This window comes from Aspergillus pseudotamarii (genome assembly GCF_009193445.1).
Source record: "Aspergillus pseudotamarii strain CBS 117625 unplaced genomic scaffold BDV38scaffold_3, whole genome shotgun sequence".
Lineage (NCBI taxonomy): Eukaryota > Fungi > Ascomycota > Eurotiomycetes > Eurotiales > Aspergillaceae > Aspergillus > Aspergillus pseudotamarii.
In genome coordinates, this window is record NW_022475017.1 from 850,044 (window position 1) to 865,611 (window position 15,568).

Sequence of the window (15,568 nt, forward strand, 5' to 3'; positions counted from 1 at the left end):
CGTCAGCATGTGTCTACATATTAGCAGATTCTTCATATTCTTTTTTCATATTCTTGTTCATCACTAAGCACAAGACTGGTTTCCAACCCTCCCGTGATCCTCCCGTAGTTGCTACATCTCCGCGTGACGAAGTTATCATGGTGTATAATTCCACGCCGACATCTCTACTTGAGAAACCTTATGAGCACACCACATAGCTAGAAGGAAACGAGGTAGCGCAAGGCCTCTGGCTTCTAACCGTATAACCTGACTTGGCGGCGTACTAGAGACGTACGAACAACAGCATCGCGACACGAAAGGAGTACAATGGCCTCCTTAAATCTGTTTCATGGCCTACTATGATCATCGACCAATACGTGTAGCCCAACTATTGGTCCATGCAACCCGTATGTCTAATTGCATCTAGTAGTATTTGCCCATCAAATCATGAGTGGGCCACATTTCAAATCCTCTTGTTCACATCCCGCCTGTATCGAGAAGAAAGAATCATAACGACCCATACAATGAATTAAATAAACGAGACCAACGAAGCATAAACGGAAACCAAGAACCGGCAATCGAAACGTAGCTTAGAAATCCATCCGCAGCCTCTTCTCCATCTCGTCGTGGAAAGTGGGTGGTTCTCTGAACTCGTCTCCTGTGTTGCGTTAGTATATGGAGATCTGATCCTCGAACACAAGCTCCAGCTACTGCGGGGTAGAGAAATATAGGTAGAGGAGAGCGACGACGAACCTTTGAAAACATCCTCCCACCCAACTTCCGTATCCCGTCCACCGAGCACGAGGATATCCTCATGAACATTGCCAGCCTTTGCACCTCCCAGCACGGCCGGCCGGAATGATCCATCCCGCACGAGCTTCAGTTCCATGCCACGGCGGATGGGCTCCGCGATACCATATGCCCGACGCAGGGACTCCATCTTCATTGCATCCTGCGTTTGGCGCCAGGCGATCAGACGTGCTTCGAGGGGGTGTGCGGAGGCGGGGATTTCGGATTGAGAGGAGGGAGGACCCCGGGAGGCGGGGAGGGTGATGTTGTCGCGGAGAGTGTCGGGGAGACCGGGGGCTGAGGGGGCACCTTTTGAGGGGTGCGGGAGGGAGATGGGGATGTTTTGACGGGTGGTTGTGTTGGTTGTTTGGGTGCGGTAGTTCGTGGCTGGGGCGATGCGGAGAGACTTGTTTCTTTCATTAGCTGGGTTGCTTTACTTGGATGAGGTGTTGTATGTAGTTCTGGGATGGTGGTTGGATGGGGTGAGCATATACCATTGTGGTGGATTTGAGCGTGAGATTTAATATATTATCGGGCTGATTTATCGATACGTGAGAGATACCAGTGTCGATGGTATATGGTCGAGGAAGATGAGGAGGTTTCAAGATGGAAGCCGAACTGAAAGCGCAGTGGAGGTTAGACAGATACCGAAGCTCTGACGATAGACCTGACAAGGCAACGGTAGGATAGCGCGTCCACAGCTCCTCCGGCACAACTTAACTACCACCTCCGCAATTCCGATCCTCAGGAAGGTAAGCAAGACCGTCACGTGAGCGCTATCGCAAATTATCCCCGATCAATTATACCAGAACCTCCGAGAGGAAAAGGAAGGCAACAACATCACCACGCTTCTCACACGCCATGCCGCCATTCGTCTCCTCCCTCACCCTCCGCACGCTGCGGACCATCATCCAGCGTCCCGCGTTCACTGCTATCGCCACCCCCAAGCCCTCGTACTCCATCCCCCGGTTCCAGCCCGTCCTCCGCACACCCACGGCCGTCGCAGCCGCTACTACTCCCAGCCTTGCTATCCGCCAGTTCTCGACCTCCCCGTTCCGCCAGGCTACCTACAACCAAGTCCGTCGCGGATGCCGTGTTGCTCAGCGTGCTCGTCGTGCGCGGTCCCCTGCGCTGAAGGACAGGCCTGAGATGAAGGGTGTGTGCTTGAAGACGGGTATCACGAAGCCAAAGAAGCCCAACTCCGGTGAGAGGAAGACGGCAAGAGTGCGTTTGAGTAGTGGCAAGGTGGTTACGGCTTATATTCCTGGTGAAGGTTTGTCTTCCTATTCTGGTGGTAGCTTAGGGGTTTGATGCTGACTTGGATGATTTGTAGGCCATAATGTCCAGCAGCACAGTGTCGTTCTTGTTCGTGGTGGGCGTGCTCAGGATTGTCCTGGTGTGAAGTATCATTTGGTCCGTGGTGCTATGGATCTGGTATGTCGCCCTTTTGTTTATCTGCTGTTTGGTAGATTGAGTGATGTGGGTACTGACATCGTCGTAGGGTGGTGTTGCCAATCGGTTGACCAGCAGATCGAAATATGGAACTAAGAAGCCGAAGAGGGATTAATTGATTGAGACTGGAGAGATACCCTGACTAGGCAGATGGGCGAGAAGCCGATGTTCGAATGCTTGTATTGTACTATCTACTTGGTTTTGTCAAACTGACTGTTATCGTCATCGTTATAAAATAGTTATGTACATTTATGATGGAACTTTTATATTGGACGGGTTTTTTTTCGCTTTTCCCCCAAGTCAAAACATAGTGGTAATTGCCCTGCTGTAACCTTAGCGCTCCATGAATATGCTCAATCACTCCCTAAAAGCAAGCAACGAAGATGATGAAATATCCTTATAATAAGACACATGACACCGCAGAAATACAAAGATAAAGAGAAAAGAGGAAGAAAAACAGGGCCGAAATGGCCAATGCCCAGCATCTACAGTTGGAACAAAATGGGCACATGGTGCTTATCGTTTAAGATAGGTCTCCCGCATGGCTGCGGTTCGCTCAAGCACATAAAGTCCGCCATGGGCCGCTCGCGCTCGAGCCTTGTTGCTGATTGCAAGGACAAGACCGCCAATAATGGATATCGAGAGCAAGATTTTCGCGAGAACGGGTAGTCAACTCTCATCCTCGTAGCCCGCGGGCTTTTTCATGTTATTAATATGGAAGAAGCGGGAAGTGCCTGGTTGGAGAACTGTGTTAGTAACTGCCCCCAAATAGCAGTGAGGATCAACTTACAGGAATAACCCTTCCAGTCAAAGTTGTCGCTGGGGTTGCAGTGGCACTTGAGATCCAGTCTCAATTGCTCACCCGTCGGACAGTGGGTGAAGGGGATATGGTAGTAGGCGATCTCATTGAAGAAGTGGATCTGTTCCTTTTCCAAGAGCAGACCAGCAGCAATAGAGTGCACTGGAGCATCGCCCCATCTTTCATAGAAGAAACCACCATCGTGGTCAAGAGATTCGAAGTAATCTAGATATTCCTTAGATCTGAGCCAGTCTAAGTGTCCGATTTCGAAATTCGACCACTGCTCACAAGATTCTGGTTAGTGACGCTCACTTAAGTTTCAGTAAGCGAGGAACTTACGAAATGGCACTTGTTGTATGTTTTTCCACCGTCGTCACTCAGGAAGTCCATCGAGTTTCCTTTCGCAATATGTTCCGGGTGATTGTCCATGAACTTCTTCACACTATCCCAGAGGGTAGGAATAGTATCAAAATATTCATATAGACTAAGAACGAAGCTATACTTCTTGTTGTTTTCCTTCATGAATCGGAAAGGGTCGAAGCTGATGTCACAGAACAATTCAATGCTGGGCTCCACGCGCCAATAGTACTCGTAGTTCAGCATCAAAGGGTGCCGGAAGAAGAACCCGGACTCGTAACGGCACATGTGTCGGTAGCTCTCGGAATCACCGTAGATGATTTTCCTTTGGCCCATGTCCTCACGCACCTTTTTCGCTTTCTCTTGATCAATCCACTCAGGGTACGACCAATGTTCCTTTGGAATAACGCCATAATGGGTGGTACCGGAAACCAGGGCTGTGGTGATCTTTTTGAATTCGTCATCAAACTCCTTGTCATTTAGGAATACCCAATCATAATGGTAGTTGCGATTGAAGCGATCTTCGACACTCCGGATCGACTTAGCAATATCCCAAACATCCGAATTGCGCGCCAACGTGACAAACGTAGCATTAACCCGTCCATCCTGGGGGATGCTCACGCTCCCCGAAGAGTCATTGGTATGTTCCTTCGGGGTAGCAGCATTGTCATGAGAGGACGGTGAAGAAGCAGAGTTATCTTTGTAGCTGGACGGGTTCAACTTCGAGCCGATAGTTTCGGGGATTGGGATTGCGCTTCTGGAGAGGAAAAAGAAAACTGCCAAACCCTATATTGGAATCATAGGTTAGCCACTGGTGTGGAAGCGCATGGGAAAGTAGCCACTAACCGCGGCGGCGAAGAGAAGATATCGAATGTATTTCACCGGTCCCGATGACATGATTGCAATGTGTCCCTACCGTGCCAGACACGGGACTATCGAACAACTGGGTGAAGTTTGAAAATGGGTGCCTAGCTTTCTATACGGGAACGGGCAGATCGGAAAGCAAGGGGGCAAGTGCCAGGATCAAACGAATGACAAGAACAGATGAGCGGAAGCAAGCTTTTAAAAAAGGTCAAGAGATTAAGTGCCGTCAATTAAAAACAGGGCTGTATAAGTGAGTCGTCTGACTACAGGTTGGCACCCGGAGCGACGACGAAGGCGACAGCTGAAGTCTAGCAATGAGACAAGGGGAGACCCTTTCTGGAAGAAATTATTCTCCAGTTAGAGAGGAGATTGCACGATCCCCACCCTTTGCAGGAATACCGTCGGGGTCGCGAGCCAATATGCCGAGAAGTTAGTTTCACAAGGAAACGAGGTAAAATTGGTTACATGAATGAAGTAGTAGGACCTTTTTGTTTGAGATCATGATTTAGTTGGCAGTGGAATGGCAACGTAATGTACTCTACCATCATTGGCCAACACTGCCTCCCCTATTAGGAGTTCCAATAAGTGTGATTGCCCAGGTGAAGAGACATTCTGGTCATTAACGAGGAGAGTATTACACGACACTCAATGTGCCAGGCAATAGAAAGAGAGATTCATTCTATTTACTTTTGTAGTTGATACATGTACATCGGTTGTTCGCCTTGTGTGGTGTGTTTGAATGGGGCCATGGCCACTCTAAGGCGACGATCTATTCCTGCCTGGGGTTTGGGGCAGCAGCTGGCTGGGCTTAATGACAGTCAGATCAACCCCATGACGATGACAGCAATATCCATTGAGGCTACAAATGTCTTTGTATTCATTAGACACCAGAAGACCATAGCAAAGGGAATGTATAGTTTGAGAGCTGTTCTTCGAAACATAGCTTCCATGATTTATTTTGTAACAGGTATGGATCGATACCTTAGGCATCAATCGCACCCCGGCACTAACCTGGAGTCGGTAAGCGGGTGATATCAGACCGGAAGTCGACTTCATCCCGCACCACATTTATGCGGCGGTAAATCTCGCTCCCCTGTTACCTCGTCTCCGTGCATCCACATCCCGCCGAAGATGTCCTTCTTCGGCTTTGATACGACTCTCCCGAGGGATCGAGCCCCCGGGGGTGGACAGAGGGGTATTTTTGATACTCCTGACCCGTTTGCCGAAGTCGCTCGCGCCAGGTTGGCTGGGCATTTCCAGGACAATGGTGATGATGATGTGTAAGACTGCCCGTCTTGAGGTCGCCTCCAGTCGACCGGTTTATCCATGCAAGAAACATGATTTACTTACTGATGGTTTCTTGTTCGGTCTGCAGAATTGATTTCGAGGATACATATGATGGTCTGGGAGATCAACTCGACGACGATCAGGATGCGTTCAACGATGACACGTTCGGCGGGGACATGGGCACTGGCGCTGTCAGTAAGGACTTTGACTTCTTCGGAAAGACCGCTCAGGTTGCCGATGTCATTGGAGAAGAGCAAGTCCGCTACAGCCTACAAAAGCCTCAGGCTTCTGCTGCCGCTCCTGTCGCCGAGGTCCCCGTTGCAACAAGTACCGTGGCCCAGAAGCCGAAGCGCACCGGATACGAGAAGTATTCAGACCCGGACTATATTCCTGACCTTCAGGCAAAATCCAGCGTTTGGAATCTACAGAAGAAGCCCGAGCCCGCCCCCGCACACGCCCCCGCGGTTCAGCCGGTAGTCCAGCCGGTAGTCCAGCCGGCGATGCAGGCCAGGAAGATGCTGAGTCTGGAGGAAGTGGAAGCGCAGTTGCGTCACCAGGGCCCCGGGCCTGCCCCGGGTTTGCCCCCCGTTTCTCTTCCCCACTCGATGGCAGAGGCACTCCATCATCTGCAGCGACCTCAGCAAATCCCTGGTTTCCCGGACGGCTTCCCCCAGTTACCTCCTGAATTCCTACAGGCGCAGTTTGCTAAAGGTGTTCCACCTGCGCAGATGTTGCACCACCCACAGATGGTTCCTGAGCCATATCCGCCCCCTAACTTGCCATTGCATCTCCTGCAGAACGCCAATCTCCCTCCTCAGCACATGGTTCACCCTCAGCATCAAGCTCCCTCACGTGGACAGCGGACCCAGCAGCAGCAACAGCAGCAGCAGCAGCAACAACAGCCACCGCCACCGATGCCCCAGAATGGACCTCAAGGTCCAAGGGGGACGAATGGCTCTCTGCCGTTGATCACGAACCCTCAGCAACTGATGCAGCTGACTGAAGAGCAACGTGTAGCGTACTTGATGGAAGATGCAAAGCGCGCGAAACGCAACCATAAGATCTTCCTTCTCTCCAAGGGCAATGGGCTGATGACCCCGCAAGATAAGAACTTCATCACACGCATTCAGCTCCAGCAACTAGTAGCGGCTGCGGGCAATGTCGCAGACGCGGATTCAGAAGCTGTTTTGGCCGAAGACTTTTATTATCAAGTCTACAGCCAGATCCGAGGCGCACCCAGACAGCACCCGCATCAGCCTCTTGGTCATTTCGCGCAAACATACCTTCTCCAGACGGGCAATCGTCTTGGCGGTCATGGATCCCGACGGCAGGCACAGAGTGCAGACAACCATATGCAGAGAATGCAGCAGCAGGTCCAACGCGCAGTTGAAGCCGCCAAAGCGAAACCGAAGAACAAACAACTTATTATTGAAGGAAGCTTGGGCAAGATCTCTTTCAGTAATGCGAAGACGCCAAAGCCAATGCTCAATATCAAGCGCCCTGAGACTTCTGACGGATCTAAGGCGGCTAAGAAGCCACATACCGACCTCAGTCTGAGTGACCGGAAGTCTATCTTGACCAACATCGAGAACGTATATGGCACGTTAATGGAGTTGGAGGATATGGAGCGCACAATGCCACCACCACCGAATGAAGATGATGCCGAGGCCATTCAAGAGCACATGGAATGGCGACAGAAGGTTCGCTCACTCAATCAGAAGTTGTGGCAGGCGCTCAAGGTTATGGAGCCGATTGTTCCCAACACGAACACTCCACACCCCTTCATTGCGTTCCTTTCGTATCCTAAAGGCAAAAAGGCCATCCCGCGCATTTTCCGTCATATTGATCAGGAACAGCGAGTTACCATCCTTACTATGATTGTTGTGCACCTGGACAGCTTGGACGTGGTTCGACAAGGACAGCCGGCGCCCGGTGAATCGCAGCCTTCTCTAGCCGTGAGAGAAGCCATCGATCTCTTCTCGCAAGCGGTCATGCCCAGTCTGCTAGGTTATGTTAATGAAGCTCCGTTCAACATCATTATTGGTCTCTTGGGCCTGGTCATCGCGCAAACTCATGTACACATGGTCGCCAAGACTCGCATTGGGCTGGGCATCTTGACCATGCTACTCAGCCGTGCAGAGATTGTGAAGGAAGCCGGCCAGGCCGCCGAACGGGACTGGCAACAGTGGGTGGAAAAGTTCAACGTCTTGTTTGATACTCTTGAACCTACTTTTGGAGATATCTTCCCTGGCTCTATCAATGCAGGCGACGATATGTATGTGTGGCAATTTTTGGCTGCAGTCGGTATTGGAGCTAGCCCCGAGCAACAGCAGCGCTTGGTCATCGCAGTGAAGTAAGTCAACTTTTGCCGTCCTCTATCCTCTGAGTTCAATACTACTTGTGGGTGTAGAAGCTTCCAGGGAGCAGTGCTAACAGTTCTACAGGGATCGTGTCATGGAAACGGTGGCATATAGCAAGACTCTTCCTGCGGACATGGCTAGCCAACGGCTTGGAAACGTCAACCTCTTCATGCGTGCCATTGGTCTCGACGTCGAACTTCTCGGCTAGAGGGAACATGGCCCTGCATATCTATCAACCGTGGAGCGCTAGCACTTCTAGGGCACGTGAGAGATACGACTCGATGCGAAAGAAAGCAAATCATTTAAAGTAATTGACTGGTGCTTGCACCAGCCTGGGTAAGACTTTGTTCCCCCAGACGTGAGTTCCTACCACCGGTTTTCCATTCTTAGCTTGTGGACCCGGAAATTGGGGGAGTGAATGGCGGGGCGAAGGAAGGTTAATTCCCCTTTGGCTGAGAAGACCAATGGACCAGGACACCGTTTGGTCAAATGAAAGATGTGAAAGGATTATGATCAACTCAACGGCAGTTTGATGACACTAGTAATTGTGAGCGAAAGGGCATCTGACAAGATGTCCTCCGATGAAGTTCTCTCTACGGTCTATTGCGGCGATGCCGGATATCCATGTTTGTTTTTATTCTTTGAATGTACATTTTCCCCCCCTTAGTTCAAGTCCAAATCAGCAGACAAAAGAGAATAAAAGTTAGAAATCAAGCCCCAAGAACCGGTGCAATCAGCAGAAAGCCCGGAGACATCGGGTAATACGTAGCATCTACCATAGTATGAGAGGTGGGATAGTGGGTGTTCTAACAATGATGTTTTGAAAACTGTGCGGTTTAAGTACGTAGTGTTTTGGACTGATGTGTCTATAAAACTACTAGTCTCTATATAGAGGACGATGGCACTGGTAAATGCAAGGATAAATAGCTTCATGTCATTCAGTTGCAGAACCGGAATCGACAGGATGTTAGATGTCTCACCCATCTAACATTGACGACATTTTCTAGGTAAAGGTCCGGACGGACTGACCAGGCAACACTCGGCACGAACTTCGAATGTCAATGCCTTATAATTGACTGATATTAACCGGTTGGACCCTTGGGTCATCTTCGTTGCGGCTGGTTTAGTCCACCGATAAAGTGGAACTTGACCCGCTGGGCTGTAGAACCACTGGATAAAAGAGAGGCAAGGTCGAGAGACATCTGGCCGATGGGTTTCCTTCGGATTCGTTCGTTCTATCTTCTAAGAACTTCAGAGTCCAGACGCCAGATATTATCCGACAAGGCAAACCGATAGCCTTGCCGAATGGCCCGTTCTTAACCGGGGAAGGCCCCTAGTCTGTGTTGCCGTGCCCGATCGAATGATGCCGAGAGAACACATGAGGTGATATGGGATGACTCTCAGCTTTCCCACAAGGTTCGATTGACATATGGACGGTCTCGCGGCTTACCGGAGTTCGTTCAAAGTATAGACTCTGCGACTAAACCTAGTTTGCGTATACGCAAGTATGGATTAAGGACATGGGGCCTCCCAGTCAGTGGATGGTGGGATGAATGGGACGGATAGATAGGCTGCATGCACGTGTGGAAAATAAACGGTACGCAAGCCATACCGCCTGTAAAATTGAAGGGTCGATCGTCACCTAAGAAGGTTGTTAGAGCTTGAAGATGAATTACGTGGTGCCTGGGACTGGACCGCAGATCGTTCAGGAAGGCAAATTAAAGATGATCAATAGGGGTTTTCATTAGATGAAACAATTCAAGTGAAGAGAAAAAATCATCAATTGAACACTCCCTAGAACACATCTGATACTGTCTATAGAGGTGCAGGTTACATACAAAAATAGGTGAGAGACAGAGAGAGACTGTGTGGCAGACCAAAATTACATGTTGCGGTATGTACCTTACGGAGGGAGGTGGTGTACTGTTGTATGAAAATGAAATCCACCCGAACGCATGCCCCTCCGCAATTGTCCTCCTCCCCCACCAATCCCGATTGCGGTGCCCCTTAAATATCCCGTGGCTGCCAGCGCTCGTCGTGTTTGTGTTTCTTTCTTTTTCTTCTTTTCCTCTCCAGACAACCCTTCCTCTCTAATCACTCTGTCTACTTCCCTTCAACTCTTGTCATCAATTCAATCGCATCTGTCATCATGCCTTCCGGTTCGGTTCTTGTCACTGGGTAAGATATCACTCCCTGATCGGGATAGTATACCCCACCATAGGTTCAATGGACTGACAGCGCAACTATACAGTGGAACGGGCTACATTGGCTCTTTCACCGCCCTTGCTCTCCTTGAGGCTGGCTACAAGGTCGTCGTCGCCGATAACCTCTACAACTCCTCCGCCGAGGCTCTTCGTCGCATTGAGTTGATCTCCGGCAAGAAGGCTGAGTTCGCTCAGGTCGATGTCACCGATGAGACGGCTTTTGACAAGGTTTTCGAGGCTCACCCCGACATTGACAGCGTCATTCACTTCGCTGCCCTGAAGGTGTGCATGCCCGATTCCACGGATATATCCCACTTACTTACACCTGCGCTTTGGTACTTAGGCCGTCGGCGAGTCTGGTGAGAAGCCTCTAGACTACTACCATGTCAACGTTTACGGAACTCTCAACCTTTTGCGTTCTATGGTCCGCCACAATGTCTACAACATTGTCTTCTCTAGCTCGGCCACTGTCTATGGAGATGCTACCCGCTTCCCCAACATGATCCCCATCCCTGAGGAGTGCCCTCTGGGCCCTACCAACCCCTACGGTAACACCAAGTTCGCCGTCGAGACCGCCATCACCGATGTCATCAACGCCCAGCGTAACAACGCTGCTAAGGCCGGAAACCAGGAAGAGAGCCAGAAGTGGAACGGTGCTTTGCTGCGCTACTTCAACCCCGCTGGTGCTCACCCCAGTGGCATCATGGGTGAAGATCCTCAGGGTGTTCCTTACAACTTGCTTCCCCTTCTTGCCCAGGTCGCTACTGGCAAGCGTGAGAAGCTCCTTGTGTTCGGTGACGGTATGTCTCTTTATTTCCCTTCGTATCCAGAAGAAAACCATCATGACTCACTTGTCCGGTGCTAGACTACAAGTCCCACGACGGCACTGCCATCCGTGACTACATTCACATCCTTGACCTTGCCGATGGTCACCTGAAGGCTCTCAACTACCTGCGCGCGAACAACCCCGGTGTCCGTGCCTGGAACTTGGGTACTGGCAGGGGCAGCACTGTCTACGAGATGATCCGTGCCTTCTCCGCCTCTGTTGGCCGCGACCTCCCCTACGAGGTCGCTCCCCGCCGTGCTGGTGACGTCCTTAACCTCACCGCTAACCCCACCCGTGCCAACACCGAGCTTGGCTGGAAGGCTGAGCGCACTCTCGAGCAGGCTTGCGACGACCTCTGGCGCTGGACCAAGAACAACCCTCAGGGCTACCGGCAGGAGCCCCCTGCTGAGCTGCTGGAACAGCTGAAGAAATAAATTACTATAATCTAAGGAAATGATCTACCGGCGTATGCTTGGATCTATGATGCGAAGGTGGATGGATCATCGAAATCGCCCCTCGATAGACAAAAGCCCTGTAGATTGGATGAGACGAATTTCTTTTCTTGTTTCTTTTGTTGAGCCACATATCTCTGCTTAACTGAATAATTTGCTATATGTGCTCCTTCATGATTTCAAAAATATAGCACAAGTACACTCATAGATATAGAAGCCATGAAAAATTACCAATTGCTTTTTGAAGCTCTATGAATTCCTTTATTTCAACAGATTTTAGTGTACAGTTTATTTGTTAGCTTTCCGGCTCCTTCGCGATCCTGGAGTCTGCTCTTTCGCTGCAGGTTTAGAGCTGGAAGAGCCATTGTTCTTCTGGCTTTCCTTCTCCTGCTGCTCCTTGTTGGCCAGTGCCCTTTTCACAGCACTTTCCTTCTCCTTGAGTTCAATTTGCGCTTCGCTGAATTGCCACAGCAGTTTCCCTGCCTCTTCATCCCTAACATCTTTGCGAGCAAAATCCACCTCCTGACACTCCTTGATCATCCATCCACCGGTGCCACGGCCGTATCTAGCCTCCATGGCAGCATACAGGATACTCTGAGCGCCCTGTTGCGGCGACTTCAGGACCAACCACCACAAAGGCCAGGTGATGAGATAGAGAAGAAGCCCCCAAAGCGACCCACCCGTCAACCAGCGACGGGTACCCGGAGTGCGGCTAAAGCCGGGGTCAACAACGATCACACGTGTACACGGAGGCATCTTATCGGGACGTTCATAAGCATTCAAGTGTTTCTGGAAGGACTGGGCGAAAGACATCAATGCAAGCTTGCTCGCTCCGAACAGGCTGGCTTTGGATTTCTTCGACCCAGCCCCTGCTTTCTTCACACTCTTGCCGTTTTTCGTTCCCCGTGGCGCTGAAGCATCGGGCGTACAAGCTGCCTCTATCTGCTTAGGGTCGATTTTGGCTCCAATGTAACTCGAACATGTTGTGAAAATGACCCGCACGTCACGATGAGGTGGCTGGGCCCTCAACGCCGGACTGAGGATGCTCAACAAGTGGAAATTGGCGAGGTAATTCACCTGCCATTCTTCGTCGAGTCCATCTACGGTCAGCTTTCGGCTGGCGGATGAAGGTGCGGCCGTGTTTCCGCACAGGATGATCATGTCCAGTCGGCGCGGGGGAACGTTATCGATCCATTTTGTCGCGAATGTGCGAATCGAGTGTAGTGAGGACAGATCCACCTGCTCGGCGTAGATGAGTTGATTCTTCGTTGACTTTCGGAGATCCTCAATGTAATCAACTAGGAAGATGTCTGAGGGAGCATGTTGTGTGAGGAGGATGATCTGGGCACCGCGAGAGGCAAGTTCGTGGACGACGCTGGCTCCTATTCCTGATGTTCCACCCTATGGAAACCCGTATTAGAAGTTTCAATCCTGTTTCCACAGAAGCCAGCAAAACAGGTAGAACATACCGTAACCATCACAACCTTAGAATGCATCAACCGCTCCGATCCATTTCGAGCACCCCCAAAATAGTACTTCAAAGCAGCAACCAACAGCACCCATGGCACGATCTTTAAAACGGTCCACGCATAGGGAATAGAGGAGATACCCTCTTGGAACCCCTGAGCAATCAAGGGAATCGGCATTGTGTGATGGTTAAATCCGCTTCCAAACAAACAGGGGCAGGTACCAACAAGTAAAAAGGACAGCCCAATTATGGACAGAAAGCTGCTACTAAAGATAGGATCAAATGCAGGGCCCAGACCACAAACAAGCTCACCGCCCAATCTACCGCCCTCTGCTTCGTCAGCGGTATGGACCCACTTAGTTAGCGCGTCGATAAAATAGAATAACGCCCGCCAACCATTAAGTCATTGAAATTAAACACATTAACCTCCCATTACACAAGACATGACCTCCAACGAAGCCACTGACGAAGATTACTTCCTCCCGGTAGAAAGCCAACGGCCCTTCGGCGCCGGAATCCGTCGCAAGAAAGTCCAGTTCGTGCGGTCCTCGGAACATGAGCTGAGTACTACCTCTGCGCCGGCGGCGCAACCTGCCTCCTCGGGGACCAGTATAGCGAACAAATATCTTTCAATTGTTATGCCGAAGGAGAAGCAGGTTTCAGAGCCTGGCACGCCCCTTATGCGTGTGTCTAGGGATGTTGCAAATCGTGATGCGGAGGTGCAGTCGGCTCCGGCTTCGCCTTCTGCCATTCCTCGCTGCGATGTGTGTAGCCTTCCGATTGATGGGGATGATTCGGGACATGGGGCTGTGATGGCCGGTGACCGGCCGCATGAGGCGTCGCTGGCACACCAGGTGTGTTTGTCGCATTCACATCCGCCATCGCATTTGGATCGGACGAGGCATGGACTGAGGTATTTGGCTGCTTATGGGTGGGATCCGGATAGTCGGTTGGGATTGGGAGTTTCTGGGCGAGAGGGGATCCGGGAGCCGTTAAAGGGGCGGTTGAAGGTTGATACCGTTGGTTTGGGGGCTGAGGGTGACGATGAGGCGAAGGAGAGTGGTAAGGGTAAGAGCCGGGTGGTTGAGAGGCCAGCTAAGGTGCAGAAGTTAAATGCGAAGGAGGTAAGGAAGGGATACTTGAATGCTAGGAAGAGGGGGGAGAAGTTGCGAGAACAGTTTTTTCAAAGTGATGACGTTTTAAAGTATCTGGAGCAGTAGCGGTTAGGATGGGTTTGGAGTTTGGCGTGATTGCAAGATACCCCTTCTATATTTATCTCTTTTCCTTTATTTGGGTGCGCTGGATTTTCGGCACTGGATAGTATGTTTCAAATGATACATGCATTAACTACATACATGGACAGAAGGTTATATCAAAGAGAAGATAGAACAGGATACAAGAACATATCCATTTCGCGCCGTGGCGCCTTCGGTGCTCAAAATAAAACCAGATAGTTTGGTATCACAGACGCTGTAGTAGAAAGACATTGGTATAGACTTCAAACGGCTATAGCCGCCGGTAGTCAAGGAGAGTTTTATTATCCTTGAAGTAATTCTGAGAGAAGGTGAAGGCATTATGACCGCCTAAAGAAGTGATGGTGCTTCTTTTCCTTCTTCTCCTTATGTGGCTTGGCGTTGCTTGGTGCAGGTGCTGCACCATTCTGAGAATTGGATCCTAGGGACATGGCGCCCATAGCCGCCGAAGGAGGCGCCGGAGGGTTGAGTTTCGGAGCTGGAGCCTTCTTGGGCACTGGCTGAGGCTGCGGTGGAGGATCTTTTTCAAACAAATGGGCTGGTGCCGTTGGCTTTGGCCGTTCAGCTGGGATGTCTAGGCGCCTTCTGTCGGCACTGAGGTCCCCTAGCTGTTTCAAGAACAAACCAGGACTCAGCATATGCGACGTCGCAAGGAAAACATCCTTGTTAAAGGCTTGGGAGACTTCGTAGCAAGAACGAGCTTCGCCATACGTTGCGCCGCCAGCCATGAAGACGATGATGCGTTGTCGGGGCTGCTCTGTGGCTGAACGGGTCCGAGCCCAAGTCGGTTTGGCGCTTCGCAGGGAGGCTTGCGAGAGGGTGTCCTGAGGCCCTCCCATGCCCTCTATCTCGGTGTTTGGCCGAGTGGGAGGGAAAACCGTCGGGTCCAACGTTCCTCGAACCAACTCCTCGAGCATCAACTTCAAGTTCAATTCGTATCTCGACAAACTAGTTTCGTCGGATTCTGCGGGAGATGGAGGTTTTCTCTGGAACAGTGGCTGGACAGGTGGTTTCTCGTCCTTCAGCTGTTTCTCTACTCTAGAACCAAGTAAATCAAGGTTGGAAATAACGTTTCCGTCCTGCGGTGGGAGCTGAGCGTGCGCCATAAGCTTCCTGATATCTCCACTAAGAATTCCTCCTCTGTACATGATGTAGAGGAGTAGAAGCCGGAGTCTATCCTGATGGTCCACGGCATCATCATCAAGTAGCTGAACAAGCTGTGAAGCCAAGTTCTTTGCCTTCTTGTAGTTCTCGTCCAGCCCAGTGGACAGGCACTGTTCAACCGAACTTACTTCCAATAGCTTGTGCTCCTGAAAGTGTTTCATGCATTCTTGGGCCATGTTAAGATGGAGTGTATATGCGTCCCTACCCTGTTGGAATTCTGTGAGACCAGCTAACATGTCTTTGATTGTGTTCACGTTGGCTTTATCGTTTCTATAGAAAGGTTAGCGAAAAAAAGAAAGAAAGAAAAAAAAAAA

At 50.6% G+C, this 15,568-nt stretch overlaps 8 protein-coding genes across 8 annotated transcripts in view; 4 read left to right on the forward strand and 4 right to left on the reverse strand.

Annotated features, from left to right (window-relative positions):
- Window positions 1–276: 276 nt before the first annotated feature.
- Window positions 277–1,447, reverse strand: BDV38DRAFT_96385 (proteasome maturation protein). Its single transcript, XM_032064199.1, has 3 exons — window positions 1,263–1,447; window positions 733–1,174; window positions 277–637 (listed from the first exon to the last, which is right to left on the reverse strand). The coding sequence occupies exons 1-3, from the start codon at window positions 1,263–1,265 to the stop codon at window positions 570–572; spliced, it is 513 nt and encodes a 170-aa protein (XP_031919107.1). The 5' UTR covers window positions 1,266–1,447; the 3' UTR covers window positions 277–569.
- Window positions 1,448–1,629: 182 nt separating this feature from the next.
- Window positions 1,630–2,335, forward strand: BDV38DRAFT_277851 (mitochondrial 37S ribosomal protein uS12m; the record flags this gene model as incomplete). The annotated part of the gene is made up of 3 exons (XM_032058581.1): window positions 1,630–2,041; window positions 2,102–2,202; window positions 2,270–2,335. The coding sequence occupies 3 exons, from the start codon at window positions 1,630–1,632 to the stop codon at window positions 2,333–2,335; spliced, it is 579 nt and encodes a 192-aa protein (XP_031919108.1).
- A 596-nt stretch (window positions 2,336–2,931) lies between these two features.
- Window positions 2,932–4,463, reverse strand: BDV38DRAFT_234535 (glycosyltransferase family 15 protein). Its single transcript, XM_032053253.1, has 2 exons — window positions 4,223–4,463; window positions 2,932–4,162 (listed from the first exon to the last, which is right to left on the reverse strand). The coding sequence occupies exons 1-2, from the start codon at window positions 4,271–4,273 to the stop codon at window positions 3,332–3,334; spliced, it is 882 nt and encodes a 293-aa protein (XP_031919109.1). The 5' UTR covers window positions 4,274–4,463; the 3' UTR covers window positions 2,932–3,331.
- A 449-nt stretch (window positions 4,464–4,912) lies between these two features.
- BDV38DRAFT_234536 (deadenylation-dependent mRNA-decapping factor PAT1) lies at window positions 4,913–7,994 on the forward strand. Its single transcript, XM_032053254.1, has 3 exons — window positions 4,913–5,207; window positions 5,266–5,520; window positions 5,616–7,994. The coding sequence occupies exons 2-3, from the start codon at window positions 5,372–5,374 to the stop codon at window positions 7,882–7,884; spliced, it is 2,418 nt and encodes an 805-aa protein (XP_031919110.1). The 5' UTR covers window positions 4,913–5,207; window positions 5,266–5,371; the 3' UTR covers window positions 7,885–7,994.
- Window positions 7,995–10,036: 2,042 nt separating this feature from the next.
- Window positions 10,037–11,351, forward strand: BDV38DRAFT_267638 (NAD-dependent epimerase/dehydratase family protein; the record flags this gene model as incomplete). Its single annotated transcript, XM_032056629.1, has 4 exons — window positions 10,037–10,065; window positions 10,139–10,373; window positions 10,435–10,891; window positions 10,957–11,351. 4 exons carry the CDS (start codon window positions 10,037–10,039, stop codon window positions 11,349–11,351), a joined length of 1,116 nt encoding a protein of 371 aa, XP_031919111.1.
- Window positions 11,297–13,147, reverse strand: BDV38DRAFT_96923 (putative oxidoreductase). Its single transcript, XM_032064207.1, has 2 exons — window positions 12,839–13,147; window positions 11,297–12,770 (listed from the first exon to the last, which is right to left on the reverse strand). Exons 1-2 carry the CDS (start codon window positions 13,013–13,015, stop codon window positions 11,658–11,660), a joined length of 1,290 nt encoding a protein of 429 aa, XP_031919112.1. The 5' UTR covers window positions 13,016–13,147; the 3' UTR covers window positions 11,297–11,657.
- Window positions 13,148–14,233, forward strand: BDV38DRAFT_96900 (putative G-patch domain protein). The gene has a single exon (XM_032064205.1). The coding sequence runs from the start codon at window positions 13,281–13,283 to the stop codon at window positions 14,055–14,057; it is 777 nt and encodes a 258-aa protein (XP_031919113.1). The 5' UTR covers window positions 13,148–13,280; the 3' UTR covers window positions 14,058–14,233.
- Window positions 14,234–15,568, reverse strand: part of BDV38DRAFT_96916 (Sec1 family protein) — a 2,915-nt gene continuing 1,580 nt past the window's right edge. Inside the window, exon 7 of the mRNA XM_032064206.1 lies at window positions 14,234–15,524. Within this exon, the coding sequence (XP_031919114.1) occupies window positions 14,411–15,524 (1,114 nt within the window). The 3' untranslated portion in view covers window positions 14,234–14,410. The remainder of the gene's footprint in view (window positions 15,525–15,568) is intronic.